The 18795-nt window shown below is 33.7% G+C and overlaps 1 protein-coding gene across 1 annotated transcript in view; it reads left to right on the top strand.

Annotated features, from left to right (window-relative positions):
- Positions 1-18795, top strand: part of LOC137614836 (reelin-like) — a 596609-nt gene that overhangs the window by 572720 nt on the left and 5094 nt on the right. Inside the window, exons 46-53 of the mRNA XM_068344496.1 lie at positions 1568-1676; positions 3581-3698; positions 6970-7128; positions 16002-16246; positions 16531-16691; positions 17645-17867; positions 18006-18177; positions 18312-18439. Of these exons, the coding sequence (XP_068200597.1) occupies positions 1568-1676; positions 3581-3698; positions 6970-7128; positions 16002-16246; positions 16531-16691; positions 17645-17867; positions 18006-18177; positions 18312-18439 (1315 nt within the window). The remainder of the gene's footprint in view (positions 1-1567; positions 1677-3580; positions 3699-6969; positions 7129-16001; positions 16247-16530; positions 16692-17644; positions 17868-18005; positions 18178-18311; positions 18440-18795) is intronic.

Below are 18795 nucleotides of genomic sequence, written 5' to 3'. Positions count from 1 at the left end.
TGACATTGCCCTATCGAGAAGGACAATACCTTAGAGACTGACCATATGTACATATGATCAGCGCCCAGGCCCCCTCTCCACCCAAGCTAGAACCAAGGAGAGTCAGGCAATGACTGCTGATGACTCAGCAGATAGACCTATAAGTTTCTCTAAAACCCCCATCCTTAGGTCACACGGATGGTGAGGTTGCAGCGACCAAAGAAACTAACGTGTTTGAGCGGTTTCAATTGTATAAAGGGACAGAGACAGTTTTTCTCTTGAATTAAAATCTGATCAACATAGTTACCTCCACCAACGAAGTTGGAAGGAGGTCATATTTTTGCCCCTGTTTGTGTGTTTGTTTGTGTGTCTGTGTTTGTTTGTTTGAGAATAACTTCCTGACCACAATTTCAGTCGTAGAGTAATGAAACTTATGTAAAAAGCTAGAAATCATTTTGGAAGGTCAAAGTCAAAGATCAAGGTCACGGTCAAGCAACATGTCTAATACCCGTAATCAGCCATAAGTTTGGATAGCGTTGTTACTTGGTTCATATATAAGTGTATGAAAATTCACGTTAATTAATACATGTTAAGGTCGAAGGCCAAGGTCAAGCCTAAGGTAAAGGTCAAGCTAAAGGTCAAATTCCTGTCATCAGCCATACGTATGAAACCCTTGACAGATATCTAGCTAAAATTAGTGCATAGTGCAAATTATGGACGGGTGAAGTTGAACCCTAACGAAACTCAAAGTATGATTGTAAGTGTGTCTAGGGACGTAGCTTCTGAGCATCCACATCTTTTTAACAATATAAAACTCATTTGGAATTCTAGGGGTGATTCTTGTATCCAAATTTACTGTTGAAAAGCACATATGGTCGGTTTCTTCTTCAATGACACTAAAAATTAGCTTATTGAGAAAGTCTTTTAAGAATCTCTGTGATAATTTTATTCTTTTGAAATATTTTTTTTGGCTTAGTCTTGATTTGTTGAATTGAAACATGCAATCTAATAAATTTGTTATTTCTGATCTAGATACTGATCTCTGACACTGTCGTTCAGTTAGTTTTTTAATACATGTTGCAAAAGATTTTTCATAATTCAAATCATGCATTGCATTCAGATATTTCCAGACTGTACCATCCTGTACGTAGTATTAGGGCTGCAGTTAATTCTAACAGCCATGACTTCTCCACCATAAAGCACAATACTGCACAATATTCTAGAAGTTCTAATCCAGCTGTGACCAGATTGCGAAATGATCCCAATCGAGCAGTTGAATCGGTAGAATTTAAGTTAAAATTTTTTGTAATTTTATTTGTTTAACTGGTTTACAGGAGTTTTATATTACGGTTTCTATATGATTGGTTTATTTTAACGTTGTTACTGATCTTAATATTTTATACATTTTTTCATGCATCATTTTTCATAACTTTTACAGTTTCCTATCTTCACTGTTGGAGCCCTTGGACATGTAACATTCTGTAGGGGTTTAATAACTAATATAAATTATTTATAGGTTTTTACTGATTTTACTCAAATTGGAACCACTTTATAATATCATTATCATCTTACTTTTTTTTTATGAAAGGAATTCGATGGCATCTTCTTAGGGAATTAGACCACCGGCTTTACACGACTCCAAAGGAAGAATACATTTTAATACCTCTGGAAGCAAGATCAACGGCTACATTGTTCAGGTATTCGTTGACATTTCTGGGCCCTTAAATTAGTATTCTTGAAACGAAGATAGACATCTTTTCTCTACTTCTTCAGTGAAAAAAAAATGATAGATATGTAAGCAACTTTTAATTTAAAAGCACTGCAGTATGGAGAAGGAATCCAAGGCCATTTAAGAGTAAAAAGAGATATGAGGTTAAATGGATATTTGAAGCTGTTCTGTTATCTTATATCTATATATTTCCTCCTATTCGAAGTACATGGTTACTCTAAAAGTTATCTCTCCATGCTTCCTTCCTGGTTAATCGTAGTTTGCAATAGGTTTTCTTGATAATAAATAAAAACTTCTATCATGTTCGTAGGGCATTAGATTTCCGGTATAAGGCAGTTCAGGGGAAGGCCCTGGCTTACACAAGAAAAAAGGCATCCTGAACAACAGAAGAAATTTTCCTATTTTGCTTAGATACCTTCAAACTGTTATATCAAAATATGCAGTGTCACTGTAATATCCAATATATATATATATATATATATATATATATATATATATATATATATATATATATATATATATATATATATATATATATATATATATATATACATATATATATATACACGTATATATATATATATATATATATATATATATATATATATATATATATATATATATATATATATATATATATATATATATACGTATATATATATATATATATATATATATATACATATATATATATATATATATATATATATATACATATATATATATATATATATATATATATATATATATATATATATATATATGTATATATATACTCTTACACTGAATTATATGGAAATTGCTGCAGTTTTCCAGGACGATCAACATCTTTGGTGTAATATTTTTATTTTTTCCAGATATTTGTTACATAAACAGTCTGTGAGAAGCATACAATATCCACTCTAAACTATCACATACGGTAGATAATCTAGGCTCGGCCTCTAAATATTAGCAATATATCCTAATATTAAAATTTTTATAACTCTAGCATGAAGTAATGTTCGCCAAATAGACCCAGTTTTTCCATATCACGGATTATGTGTCAAAAGTATTACCCACAACATTTTGTCTGGAAAACTACATGCCGTTCTAGACACAATGTGTAGCTGATGGTATTCTCATCTTTGTTTTGAGAACAATTGTAAAACATAGATAACCAATTTTTATTTTTCATTAGACAATTTCAAGTCTGCTAAATTACAAACAGAAAAAAAAATCTAACCCTCTGATCCCTACGAAAATTAGAAGGGTTATCTATTACTGTTATCATGAACGGTAACAATAATAACAATTGTAGTGATAGTACCCTATTTAGAAACATGAACTCGTAGAAATAGTTGAACATTTGCGTGGTAATTAAAATAAGTATGTCGCCCACTCATTGAGAAAGTTAAAATTAAAGATATTCGTTAAGTAGAGTCATTTAAACAATAATGAAGTGGCAAGTTTTTTTTTTCTTTTAGATTAAACTTGATTTCCTACCAACAAGCGCCCTTCACAATGATGCCATTTAAGTGATTATTAGGTGTTATATTGTATATGAAAATATAAGCTTTGGGTCTAAGAGCTCAGACAAACCCGTCAAGAAAAGAGGTGAGGAAATTTTTAGGAAGCTTATAACAATTATAATAATTATGAATCAGTGCTAAACTCATGTTGAAACAAGAAGTATTGCCATTCCCCCTTCTATCACTTCATTGGATACCTGTAGCATGCTAAATCTATGCATATTCTTAATGCTTTTTAATAGAAGAAACTAATACTGAATTAAGCATTAGAGGTGAAATTTCAATCCTATATTTGTTTAATCAAACAGAAGAAGTCAATGATAAGAAATAATTGAAGAAAATTATTACTTCTCCATTCTTTCAGATTTTGGCAACCTCAACACGAACATCCATCTCCTGCTTGGTCTCTGGATAATGTTTATATTGGGGGATCGGAAATCAGCCATTCGAGGCTAATGGATAAATTCGAAGACGAGCCAACAGTAAGCCAACTCTATTATATTTATTTAAATGTGTGTACAGTACCAAAAACGTTTGGGAAACACTGGTCTACAACATCTTTACTAGCGTGCTTATTTATTCCCCTTTAGTCTTTTGAACTATGAAACTCTTTATCATGTGACCTTGACTCCTTGTGACCCAATACATAATCATTTTCAGACAGGTATTTTGCGAAGGGTGATCAACTTTTTCTTATTAAAAAAAAACCTTAACATTTTACTAACACGATTTTAAACAACAGTACTCAATTAAGATAATTTCCCCTAATCTCTTAAAATCATCCATACACTCTGCTGTCTTACAATATTTATAAAACCAATCTGATTGTTCCCTACTAAATTCTGCATATATAGGCTTATCTTCTTTTGTTCAACTCCTAAACTTCATTCTATAAGCCTTTGGAGTTAATTCATAAGCCTGAAAAATAGCATTTTCAAAAAATCATAATCATCAACTCTAACCTCAGGAATGCAAGCATAGTTTGTTTTGTTCCCTGCCTTCCAAAACTCCTGACAACATATATGCTCAATTTTCTGTTACCCACTTACATTTCTTTAGCTTTTCTCTCGAAACAAAATATTCATCCAAATCCTTTTCATTGAAAGGAGACACAACTGTAACTTATATAAAGATATCCGACCAAGATTCTAAGACATCCTGAAGTAATACTTTGTCTTCAACCAAATGTTGAACTAACATGTTTAATATCCTCTCTCATCGTTGAATTTTGAATGACAAGCTCAAAATGCTTGTATAAATTCACCAAGTGGAATTTCTTAAGATTATTTAACTTTCATATTTATGAATCTTCACAAAATTAAACTCAGATGCGCTTAACTCTGACATGTCTGCTGGCTATTTTGTACAACTAACAAAAGTTGAATTTATGGACAATTTCTGATTTTCAAATAGAATAAAAATTCAGATCCTGGATAAGTTCCCAATTCTGTTATGGCCAAATATTATAAAACACAGATTATGTAAAATCTACTTCAATATTTAATTCCCTTGATAATCAATTCAGCACAGAAAATAACAAAATAGTAACAACAAAAGGTAATAATAGCCAGCAAATATAATAATGACTATATTTAAGAATAAAAAGATTTACAATATTTTACAAGATTCACAAAATACTCTCAGTTTACATATCAATGGTAATTTACAGAGATCGTCATATTTCAATACAGACCTATGTTTTATAAGTCTCTATGAGTTAAGATTCAGATGAAAATAGGATCAGCGTCTTCCGGAGGTGAAACAACAAAATTTCAGAACACAGATTTAAACATAAAAGATGGTAGTCAAGAACACAGATTCTGGTGATATTCGATCTTCCAATGTTTCCTTGTTATTTTGTTTATCACTAGCGTTATGATAATGGAAGAAATTTACCAGTATCACAGCAGGTGTCACAGAAATGTCTCCACAAGAGCAATGTTAACTCAGAGAAAAACTAAGCAAGTCTCTGAGTCTCTGCTTAACTCATTTCCCCTCTGCTGTATAACCTCCTAGACTTATTTTCTATACAGTTCAGGAAAATTCCTGAATTTTCACACAATACACACATCCAGCGACTACGAGGTTTTATCGTGTAAAAATAAACTATTTTCACGGGTTCTATAACATAATATAGATGAATTTATCCTACATATAACATCACCAATTTTCTTTATTTTGCCAGTTGGAATATTTCTGAGGAAAGATAACACTTGAGCGCTTTTTTTTCTCTCTCTCCTATGTAAAACTCTGACATACCACTCCTAACCTTGGATAGGGTACTCAGAAGACCAGTTTTGTTTTCAAAAAGGAATGTACTAAGAGCAAAGCTTGTAATGCTTCATCATAGTTATCACCACTGACCGTGAATATTTCAGAATTTGATTATCAGGGGTATTCACAATTTATTTTAGCCCTCCTCTATTGTTTGGATTTTAGATGCCCTTTAAATGAAACAAGAGATTTATCAATAACTAGTTTTTGAAAAGGCTAGGAAGTTTTCTTTAACAATTTTGTGTCATACCCAAAATGTTTCTAATTTTCCACAAAGAGTTATTTCTCTATCAAAATTCTCGACTAAATGGAGAGATCTACTGGGGATCAGGACTTTAAGAAATATTGGCCTATTCTGATGAATTATAGTTGACCGATAACCATACACCCAAAGTTCGTATATGTGGTGCACCAAAAGGATCAGGGGCAAAAGAAAAAAAAAAAACAAAAAAAAAACACCTCCATTTCGACCACGACAAAAGCTCACGTCCAGTGGTGCGTTTGTCTTGATAACGGTTCATCTCCGCAACATGGCTTTTACTAGCGCTTCATCCACAAAAAAAAAAAAAATAAATAAATAAATAAAATAAAAAAAAAACCCAATTCATTGGAATTGGGAGGTAGAACTAAACTTCAGTAATCCAGGCATCACCTACAATATTAAAGTCAGAAGGAACAAAACCTCCATCAGTTCAACCAACATCTGTAGAGGGAATTTGCCTTCTAACACATGATCCAATCCTTCGATCGCACACCAATTGGGGAGTAGAAAGAAGCACACTATCTTTGGCCAAGTCAATTTTCATATTATTTCCAGAACTTTCACTTAAAACATATTCAACATTATCGTCATCTGGATATGATTCAGTGATAGATCCTGACTACTGACCCCGTCCTCTTCAGTAGGTTACCAAGTAAAGAAGAAAGAGTTGCAAAATAGTGAATTATATTACATTCCTTATATACACACAAAATAATCGAATTTCTAGCTTGAGAAACAGCCAGAAACCTACATCATCACTGGCGATGCACATATACCCCACATAGGTTATTGTCCCTCCTCTGTTGATTGTTACCATCAACTTAATATTTTATTCGCGTAGTGGCCTCTCATTCAATGTGGATGACTTGAAAGTTCATTATTTAGAATCTTTTCATCTTACATTTGTCCTCCACTATTAAATACTTATGTATGTTATTAATCATTATTTGTGAACCGTAATATCCAATAAATATCTGCACTAAGAATACCAGATGCATTAAGGTTATGCTTGAAACATATGGTTGTAGGCTACCTCACTAAATATCGATCATTTTGTAATTATTTCAAATATAGTGACAAATGACAATAGAAAAGATTCTAATAGTGGCCAGTCAAAGCATGGTGGTTTACCTATGAAATGAACAGCTCTGATCTACAGTGTATTGACTTTCCAGAAATCAGCATGGCTCTCAACACTAATTTGTTTTACTTTACAGATTTCCAAATGGCTTTTCGCTCCGCATGGACTGAGTCAAAAGGAATTTTGCTCTGCTGGGACAAATGGGTCACTTGTTTGGAATTCTATCTCGCCAGGTCATAGAGCAATTACCACCCAAGAAGTTATTATCAATGATGGACACATTTTACAGTTCAAGGTAAATACTAAATTCTATTGTTTACTCTGCAATAATCAAACAATATACAAATATTACAGTAAAAATGGTCAGACATTTCAAAAGGTTTTATGGTCCATTGTCTAATTTTTTGTTACTATCCTAACTATAATTCATTTAACAACATGGCCGTTTTCTTTAAGGTTTTTTTATTCTACTTTGCCATATCCATCTAGAATCCTATTTTCCATTATCACAGTTAGGAACTTGAACTTTCAGGCCATAATACTTTTGACTTGCAACATATTTTTTTCACGCCTACAATAAGATTAAGGCATTTGGTCTGATGACCAACTTTTCAATAGCAATATTGGCTGTTCACATGCTTAACAGAAATGTTTGGTTTCATTGATCTGAAATTAGTACTCTTCATCAGGCTAAAATATTATAACCAGTTTTATATCCCCATATAGTACTCTTAAAACATATATTATCATTATCTTGTTTACCCCACAGTGAATTACAGTCATTCGACCCTCATTCCATACGTGGTATTCTCTAAACAAAAAAATTACTTGTAGATGTATTCCATAAAAAAGTTATCCATCGTACCCTATTCCAGAGCAGTCCTCAATAATTTATTACTCTGCTAAAACAGGAAGCGAAACTTCTTGACCTTTTTAACTTGATTTACGCTGAAAATAGATATAAATTATTCAACTAAGTTTATTTCAGTGAAAAAAGATATAATTATGTTTATCTGTACTTACTTATATTGATATTACAATTATTCTAGTTTACTTTTTGCCTAAAAGGGGGAAGGTACTGCAGAGAAAGAGATCCTTTAACAATCTTTATCCACGGCCAGAAACAACATAGCCTAACAAAGGAATGTAAAAAGTAGCTGACCTACCATGAGGCGGCAGCTGAGGCGGCCAAGAGAACGAAACCATATCTAGGATCATTCTCATGCCTACCTACGTAGTAGGCTAACAGTCCCACCAAGCCAGCCCATCTAGGCATATAGTAACTGAGAAATCCTCCAATACCAGGGAAATTAAGACTAGGCAAAGGAACCTAAGTTCCTCGATAAGGAGGACATAGCCTAACGAGGAGAGGAACATTAACAGTCTTAGAAAATGATAAGGCAACAGGAAAGGAAGGCCTGACTGTAGTATTAGAACAAAAGGAATGTGTTCCAAGGGATCTATAGTGAGTAGGCACAGAGAATGAACTCTGCCAACCAGCTACCACTCAGCCATAATTAAGGATAGTAGCTTAGAGGAAGGGTAGGGCAGCAGGAAAGGAAGGCCTACCTGTCAATATTAGAACAGAATTAATTTTGTTCTAAGGGAATGACAGTAAGTAGGCAAAGAGAACTGAGTCCCTCAACCAGTGCCACCTATCCAACAACTAAGGCTCAGTAGATGGGAATGGAACCTTGCCGACCTAAGTTGGCAGTGGACCAACCATCTACAAACTCCCAAGGGTTATAGACTAAGGAAGACAAACATGCAACAAAGCAAATGCCTAACCTAGAATAATGAGAAAGTGTTGAAATATATGTTTAAAACACTTTAAATAGGGTAGCTAAAACAGTCATATAAATTACTGAGGAATTCATATAAATTACTACAGAATTTGAACGTGAGCTTCCGACTACAATCATGCGATGGTGACAAATCAAAAAATGAACGCATTGCGAAAAATCAAAGCGGGATATGCGAAATTCTCCACCAGAAAAAAAGATTCAGTACTCAACTTAACCGATGAAACAGAAGCAGAAGCATCCATGGTTAAAATTCACTAAAACTTTGCAAAACAAAGCAGAAAACTCACAAAACATGCAATCAAGATGGCGCTGCGAAGAAGGAATAGCAAACCAGCATATGTGTTACAGTGACACACTGGTATTGGAGTTATAATGGCTCTCCCACGTATCCAGTCCTATCCCATATCCTTCTAGACAAGATTAACTCTATTATGGGAAGGATAGCCGTGTGTTTTAAACACGTCCCTGTTATATACACAGTATCTTTCGGGATATTCGCTCCGGGGATAGTAACCCCGAGATACCTCTACGGGGAAAATTCTATGGTATATATATCACTCGCAGAAATATCCCAAGTAGAAAGCTGCCTAGATTAACTTCCGTCAGAAAGACATAGCCCGAGCTCAAAAAATGGCTTTGCACTCAATGGAGAGAAATTTATGCTGTCGCTTTTCCATCAGTAGGATTTACCTAATTAGACTAATTCAAGATATGCAGACATCTTTAAGTCTCCAAAACGTTTCATCATCCCAAAGCACAGTTTAAGGGCAACAAAAGGATAGTGGGTATTTGGTGCATCAGCAACATAAACAGAGGGAGGATCAACCAAATCCCAGTAAAACTTGATTACCGTACAATAAAACCAATAGCTCAGAGAAGGATTAGCCCTAAACATACCTGAATATAGGAGAATTGTTAATAGAAATATTGATAAATTTATATATTAGAACAATAGCCCTAGCAAGGGAAGTAAGAGGTGTTCCTAGTGTATTGATAGGTTATTTGAACGTTTTTGAAGACAATATTTTGGCGGAAAATAAAATTTTCAAGTTATAGAGCCATTTGAATCAGAAGATGCCTACCTAACTTAACCTACACTACTCCATAACTCCCTTCTCAAGGACTATCTGTCCTTAACTGTGGTAGATCATTTCCCTGTACTTGCTTCTCGACCATCTTCCCACACTCATTATTTAAACTTTAAAAGTATGACTTTACCATTATTACCACATAAAAGTCCTTCAAAACCTCTATAAAGACACCAGTGAAAGTTCTTATTCCTTTCAAAAGGAGAATTGCAAAAATATATGGCATAACCCCAGCTACAACTTCCTCTTTAGATGATAAACAAGGAAAAATATCTGTTTCAGAATGCTGGAGCTACCATCTCTACTTATTTTAAGGGCTGTTTTTTTTTTTTTTTTTTTTTTTTTTTGGGGGGGGGGGGTAGTCCTATACAGCAGAGGAACCCTACTCTCTACAGGACCTTCACATTCATTTTATCGTATACATTCCCAGGCATTCAGTATTTCAGACCGTATACAGCATGTTTATTATCAAATTCGCACTATCAAAGTACTTTGAAAAAAAAGTCTTGTTTCTTCTTGAAAACCATTATATCTCTAGTCTTTTGGATATCTAGTAGGAGTTTGTTTTATAGTCTTGGGATCGAATCTTTGAAGGCTCTAGAACCTACAGTAGACAAATATCTTGGTTTCAATAATTTGAAACCATCTGTAACTATTCTCGTGTCAACAAGATTTGTTGGCTGCACACAGTATATAGGCTAGCAAATCTCTTAGATATTTTGGATGTCCGGTTCTGATAACTTGATGGGTTATTGTACATATTCTAAACTAATTTCCTCCTTAATTAGGCAGCCTGTGTAATTTAATTACTATAGGAGTGACCCTTTCTCGGGGTGGGACACTTTTTATCTGTGTTGCTCCTCTGTTTATTATGTTTTGTAATTGCTTAAGTTGCACTTTTGATAGATTGTGTAGATGGAGTTGCAGTAGTTAGTCATGGTAATAACACAGTTTATCACAAGTTTCTTTACAGAATGTTCATCCAGGTACTTCTTTATAAAAGAAATGTTTCTAAAATGATATACGGCAGTTTTTACTACATTATTTATTTGAGCATGGAGAGGCAAATTACCGTAAAGTGATACTCCTAGATCACGAACTTAACTAGATTTCGGGACAGAATTTTTATCTATATTGATTTCATTATCACCCAAGTTTCGTTGGCTGTTTTTCTTTCCACCCAACATAAACTCAGTTTTATTTTCATTCAGTTTTAGATATTCAAAAGCTTGACCTTCAATACCAATGGACCTTAGATCATTTAGTAGCAGTTCATGCACAACTATATCAAAAAGATCATTAAGATCAAGTAATATCAAAATACCCCATTTGTTTCCATCCATCATTTTCAGCTTATTATTTACAACAGAACAGATAGCTGTCACCATAGACTAAAACTTTCTGTAACCAGATTGGTTGTCTGGTAAAGCCTCTATTTCTTCTAAGTGACTAATTAGTTGTTCAAGAATTATATTTTCTAACACTTTTAAAATAAAGGGTAGATTCAAAATTCTTGATAATCTGGAGCACTTTTCAGAGCTGGTGTAACTATAGCCCTTTTCTCATATTTTGGAAACTTGCACTCATCGATAATTGTATTTACTATTCTTGTAATTATATCGGCAAGACTAGAAAAGTTTCTTTCTCCATTTACTTCGGATATTGACATAAGATCGATTGCACAGTTTGTTTTCTTTGCACTCTTGACGCTCCTGGTGACTTGGTCTTGTGTTATATTATGGAATCTCGTCAGTTTGATCTGTGTATAATGGTGTATCACTAATCTGATGAATTACCATGGTCCGAATTTTCTGCCTGGCTCTTCAATTCCAAATCATAAGTTTTGCAATTTCTTAAATTCACTTTGTGGACATCATGCATTTTAACTCAGTTCAGTTTATACATTTTATCTGTTATGAATTTTATTCCTTGATGGAGTGTTTACCTGAACCTTCCCCGCCTACGTTATCATCAATCTTGAACTTGGACACTATTCTATCTAATTTCTCTTCCTCTTGTTTTGTTAAAGTTTATATAGTTTATATAGGAGATATTTATTTTAATGTTGTTACTGTTCTTAAAATATTTTATTTTTCCTAATTTCCTTTCCTCACTGGGCTATTTTCCCTGTTGGAACCCCTGGGCTTATAGCGTTCTGCTTTTCCAACTAGGGTTGTAGCTTAGCAAATAATAATAATAATAATAATAATAATAATGATAATAATTGTACCCCTTTTGTAGCCTTTTTTCTTTTATATTTCCCATTATACCATTTAGGAGACGATATACTGTTACTTATTTAATGCCTGGTGCTCCTTCACGGGTCTCTCTCTTATTGTATTTGATTTTTTTTTCTCCTTAGTAGGTAATTATATCGGCATATTACGAATTTGTATTCTACCCATGTACCCTCAGATTTTAACCGATTCCAGTTTCTTTCTATATTTCTTGTTTTCGTCTTTTTTCTCTAAAATCTCCCCATCAAGCCAAGGAGATCAGCCTTTAAAAAATTTAGTCTTCTCCATCAGTAGACACATGGTATCATATTCCCTTTTACTCCCCCTTTTATATATAGTCATAAGGCAGTCAACACACATAGCGCCCAACAAAGGTTGGTTATTGTGACCACAAGGAATATTGATAGCATCATTTATTTTCTTTGTAAACTTTTCAATAAATACTCAAGGAGATAAGTTTGATTTATACCTAAAGTTTATTTTCTTCACCACTGCACGTATCTGTGGAGGCAATCTTTGGTTATTGTGACCACAAGGAATATTGATAGCATCATTTATTTTCCTTGTAAACTTTTCAATAAATACTCAAGGAGATAAGTTTGATTTATACCTAAAGTTTATTTTCTTCACCACTGCACGTATCTGTGGAGGCAATCTAAAAGTAATAAGTTTGTGCAATAGCGAGATCGAGCACTTCTCTTCTACATTTATATCATGCAATATTATTCATTCCATCACTTAAAACTAGGTCCAACGTATGCCCAGTCAAAGTAGTTGCGCAGTCAGCATTATCTACCAATTTGATATGATTCCAATAGCTCACTAAATGCTGAAACATTATGATTTCATGCATCATCCATCCAAAGATTGAAGTCTCTACGAGTAACTAATTGAATTTTTTCCATGATAGTCATCTCAATGAGTATACTGAATTCTTCGAAAAAGATATTAGTATTTGTTCTTGGAGGTTTTTTTAACAGTTATAACAGATTACTTTATGTGCATAAAGTTTATTTCTATATATTCAAAACTTGTTACACTAGTTCTTTTATCATCTTGTGATTTGAATAGCCTTTGTGAATGAAGAGCCCGACCCCCCCCCCCCCCCTCCCCAAACTTGCCCTCTCTGGGAATATAATAGAAAGCATGTGTGTGGTGGGTCATTTCAGCAAACTTAGCTTTATTGAAGTTATTTAACCATGTTTCAGATGATGCTAGAATGTCCAAATATTTCTCATTTCACAATACTCTTATATGAATAGTTTTATTACCAACAGATTGTATATTTATATAGCCACAGTGTATGACCTCCTTAGTATCCATGGTCCGTATTTTCTGTTTGGCTCTTCAGTTCCAAATCATAAGCTCTGCAATTTCTTAAATTCACTTTGTGGACATCATGCATTTTAACTCAGTGCAGTTTATACATTTTATCTGTTGTGAATTTTATTCCTTGATGGAGTGTTTACCTGAACCTTCCCCGCCTACGTTATCATCAATCTTGAACTTGCAATTTTTTCAAAAAGTCCATACCTTTGACAGTGGTAGCAGGTGATCACATGGTACCTATCACATATATTATAAGTACCCCCATCGCAATATAACTTTGTAATCGGCAGTCCCACCTGCAGGACTTTTCTTGAATACCAAACTTATCTCCTCTTCTATGTTTTGGATATGGTCCACGTAACGAATCCTTTAAATCAAAGCATTTAATACCTCATCTTCCTCACCGCAGGCATTACATATCTTTAATTGAGGTTTTGATTTTCCAATTTCCCTCGTTTCGGTGTCAGCAACCATGATTTGAATCTTGTTGCTTCTTCATCTGCGATCTTTTCATCAGCAAAGTTTACAACAAAATTTCCATTTGAGGATGACCTCGTATTAAGAATTGGTATATCCCTAAGAGCATGTTCAACTTCATTTTTCGTGTCAGTGATTTAATTGCTAGTAGATTTTTTCTCGTAACTGTGTCAGCATATGTCATTTTCCCAGTTTTTGTGTTCATTGGTGTTTTAAGTGTTAATTGATTCCATATTCTTTGCTAGATTGTCCCCCTTCTCAATAAGATCAGTTGTTTTCAGGTCAGCAGTCTAGGTGGAATTTTCTGCATCCACAGTAACCACAGCGACTTGGTTTTCCAACTCAGCGATTTTCTCTTCATGTTCACCTGGTCCTAAAGCGAGATCGATCATCCTTAGTCCATTCTCCATTAATGACATATTCGTCATGGCTATTTTGGCTTCATCTACACATTGTGGGAAAAACATTTCATTTTTTGTACATCTTCGACTCTGATGTTGGCTTCTATAAAGACACAAGTCCTGTGGTAGAACATTCCACAAAAAATTACATCCTATCCACCTTTCAGCCTCCCCCCGAAGATCCCCACAAAAGGTAACTATCCGTCATGATGTAATTTTAATCTTCCCTTGAGTTCCTCCATGAGATGAAGTAATATTTCAAAATATTCCATCGACGAAATTAAAGCTAGAGCACAGCTCAGGGCGAGAACTAGACTGAGCACTGCGGAATATGTCTTCACTCAATCACGTATTGACAAAGTGAAGCTATGTGATTGGTTAAAAGAAAAAAAAAGTCAGATGATAGTGAGAAAGCCTCTGATTGGGCACTTGAAAGGAGAATGGAAATGGAGACTAGTTTTAATAGGACCGAAAATGATCAATTAAGAGCAGAGACTACGAACAGGAATTTACTTTATTAAACTGCATAGCCTATCAAGATTATTACTAGTCCCCGCCTTAAGGATATGTAGTTCAAGGGATATATTCGATTTTGTCAGTTCCAGTCTCCTAACTAATAGGTTTATTATCCTATACTATAGCCATGCCAAAATAGTACTAAAAAACATCTAAACACAAAATTTTATTAAAATGTATCATTAAAATCACGATGAAAGACAATAGGTGTCTAAGTGGTAGCAACTACTTAAGTCTAATACATTTTTTACCTTCTTCCCGGCTAGACATTTCTTGGTGGCTGATTTGACGAGGCTATGACGAGGTTGGAAAAAAGAAATCTCATTTATTTATTCCATGAAAGATATTACATTATTTTCATTCATGTCGGCAGTTTTCATATATGGGATAAAAATAGCTGTTATATCATCATAAGAACTGTTAACTGCTGTAAATACACTATATTCCAGTAATGGTATTATTCTCAGAGTTAATCTCTCCTTGCTTGTAAGCTAATATGAAGACAGCATATTTGAATTTTGTCTATATATGTATAAGCTTGAAGTATGCATTACGTGGATACTGGAGACGACTGAATTGACTAACTCTTGCCATTTTGTAAACATAAACATTAAACAGGCATAAGCGATAGAAGGCAAACAAAAAAGCATCAACGCATAGTGTCCACTAAAGGATTGTATCCCATTATTAGAGTTGAACTAAGAACATCGTACTTTTGATGTAATAGTCTTGATACATTTCAATATCAAATAAATTTTTCAGTATCGTTTATAATTACTTGTATAATGAAAGTCATAACTTATGATTGTATACAAGACATATGAATAACAGTTTTCGAAGATGGTTATCAAACAACAATTTCACAAATAAACCGGGTAAACTTACATGTTTCATATTTTCAGTCACATTTTGGGAAATCTTTCATATGAGAGTTGTACTGTGTAACTGTGTAAAGCAACATTTGCCTAATTTTACCGTATGGGCTCAATGTGAATCTCAAAATTATATTTGTAATATTAAGCTAAATGACATTTATTATAGAAACTACTTAAAGATAGGACATTTAAAACAAAATTAATAGATGCCATATAGGCTACTAAGTGTCAGTTCTGCAGTTTGTAAATGTTATTTCTTGATGGAAAATTAAGCACTCACTCTCAAAAACTCGAATTTTCAGTCTTTCTTAAAATATGCCACAATATATATGAATAGTTAGAAGACACCTTTTCAAATAGTCTGATGATACAAGGTAACTATTTCCTATGTCTATGTAATATTAGTAGTGGTTTTATTCTATACAAACTTCCTCTCTTAGCTTGCAATAGGGTGTGGAGATTCCGAAAGTAAGTGTGGAGATGAAAACTCTGGCATCCGCTTGGAATACAGCCTTGACGGCGGAGTCACGGGCTGGGATTTGGTGAGGGATTCCTGTCTGCCTGCTACTTCTCCCGACCCAGACTGCATGCCGTATTCCTTCCATTACCAATCTATTTTCAACAGCGATGTCTATTCACAGTGGACCAGAATAGCGATTCTTCTGCCGGAAAAGACCTGGTCTAGGTATGATCATCTTCTATAACATTTATGATATGTCACATGTACTTACTAACGCTTTTTTTTTATATGAAATTTTATGATATATAATTAGGAAATCATACGGTAAATGCACCTCTAATAATTTATCTACTAACAGCATTAACAACATCAACAACATTCTAAAAAGACACTTTAGAAATAACTCAGAAAAGGCAAAAATCTCGATGGAAGTCTAAAATCTGAGCAATACTGAAGAGGTAAGGGTCGCCTCCATATAGCTGAACATTACGCATATCTTTTTATTTCAGTTCCACTCAGCTTCGGTGGGTGCAGGATGTGTCTGGAATAGGGTCAGAAGTGACTCCGTGGTCTCTCGATGATGTTTATATTGGTGATCCCTGTCCTGAACACTGCCATGGACACGGCGATTGTGTAGAAGGAAGATGCGAATGTGATCCAGGCTTTATTGGTAGGACTTTCTTTTGTTCAAAGACTCTGTCTTGTCACTCACAACATATATATACTTTAAGTGGCATTCATATAAATTTTGATCTAGCCACTAAATGCTTCTAATAAAATAGATATAATGTTTTTCGTTTTTTATGAAAGAATAGCTGATTACAAAATATAATTCTTCTTTGAATAACTTTGATTTTGATCTAGCCACTAAATGCTTCTAATAAAATAGATATAATGTTTTTCGTTTTTTATGAAAGAATAGCTGATTACAAAATATAATTCTTCTTTGAATAACTTTAGAGCCAGAAAAAATGGGTGTTATTATAGATAGAAGAGGTCAATTATATTTATGAATAGTTATCGTAATCGGTAAAGAGAAGTACAATCCTCAGTTTCAATTATATTTTACATGAAATCACAAAAAAATTTGATTTTTTAAAAAATGCGCTTATTAAATGTGTTATTTGGAACTTTCAAAGGTATTCCCATGGAACTTTTCAAAAGCTTTATTAACTTTAGATCTCTCAAGGATGTGGACTAATATCTTTGGAATACGCACCAATGATATTTAGGATAAGATATTCTTCACGACAGACTTTTATATATATATATATATATATATATATATATATATATATATATATATATATATATATATATATATATATATATATATATATATGTACAGTATGTATGTACATATACACAAATATTCTATATATATATATATATATATATATATATATATATATATATATATATATATATATATATATATATATAAATATATATATATATATATATATATATATATATATATATATATATATATATATATATATATATATATATATATGGCCAAACCATTCCAAACGATAAATTACAAGACACCAGATTTTAATTTGCACCTTAAGATAATGTCTGAGTGTTTTTTGTATGTGAAAGCCTATTCAACCTTTTCAGGAGACTCGTGTGAACCAGTGCCCTCTCGCACATCTCCACTGCCAATGAGCCTGATCGATGGTTTCGAAGCAGGAATCAAAGCAAACTGGTTAAGAGTAACAGGGGGTGACGTTGGTCTAGGTTGCAACTCTCTCTCCCCATATGCCCATGGCAAGCATTTGTACTTCTCAGGCTGCGGTACACGTCAGGCAATAACAAAGGATTTGGACACACGTAGAGCAAGGTATAACCTATGCAGTGTTTCATATACGACTTCAGTCTGACACATACTCTATGTGTCTGCCATACAATTATATGAATGTGCTAAGCTAAATCAACATATTTCTAGATATGAATACCATATGAACCTTCTTTTTTGCAGCAAGATTATGTTTGTACTAAGGATTGGTAGTAAGGACAAGACAGCGTCTTGCCATGTTGATCTCAGCGATGCTCAGCGAGCCTTAGACAAAGGAGTTATTCTGCAGTATACAACTAATAATGGTGTAACCTGGAATACCATTAACGTTCATGATCCTGTAGATTTCGGAAAGGTATGCAAAACATGTTTGCCCCAAAATAACATTTAAATCCTTGACATGCCTCTATCAATCTTATATTTAGATAAATGAAATGGTCTCAAAACAAGCCAAAACAAATTCTTAATTTAGTTTTTCCACTGCTTCAGGCTCGTCGAGTCGCTTACAGTCTGCCTTACGAAGCTAGACGATACGGACTTCAGCTTAGATGGTGGCAGCCTTATCACGAAGGAGCCAACAGAGATCAGTGGGCGTTAGATAACGTGGAAATTGTTCTGTAAGATTCCAACTGTTCAGTTTCTCTGTTATTCCCATTTTTTCTCCCTTATCCTAATGCTCAGCTCAACTTTATATCTACAATTATTGGTACATATATCATTATATAAGCCATTCTTCATTGAATTAAATTTTGTTATTGTGGAAAATAGGCTAAAGGCAACTAGAAATATAAATTATACGAATAAGTAAATAATATGTATAATTACTAGAAAGGAAAAAAATATAAAATCAATGCTTTTAGAATCAAGCCATATATTATAGTCTTTGTGTATATGTATGCTTATGTTTGTAAATGTGCATGTACATGTGTGTAGCAATGTCAGAAGAGGAAATGATCCCGATGACGGAATGACT

This window comes from Palaemon carinicauda, chromosome 21 (genome assembly GCF_036898095.1).
Source record: "Palaemon carinicauda isolate YSFRI2023 chromosome 21, ASM3689809v2, whole genome shotgun sequence".
NCBI classification, from domain to species: Eukaryota; Metazoa; Arthropoda; class Malacostraca; order Decapoda; family Palaemonidae; genus Palaemon; species Palaemon carinicauda.
This window is presented reverse-complemented; position numbering and strand designations above follow the sequence as displayed.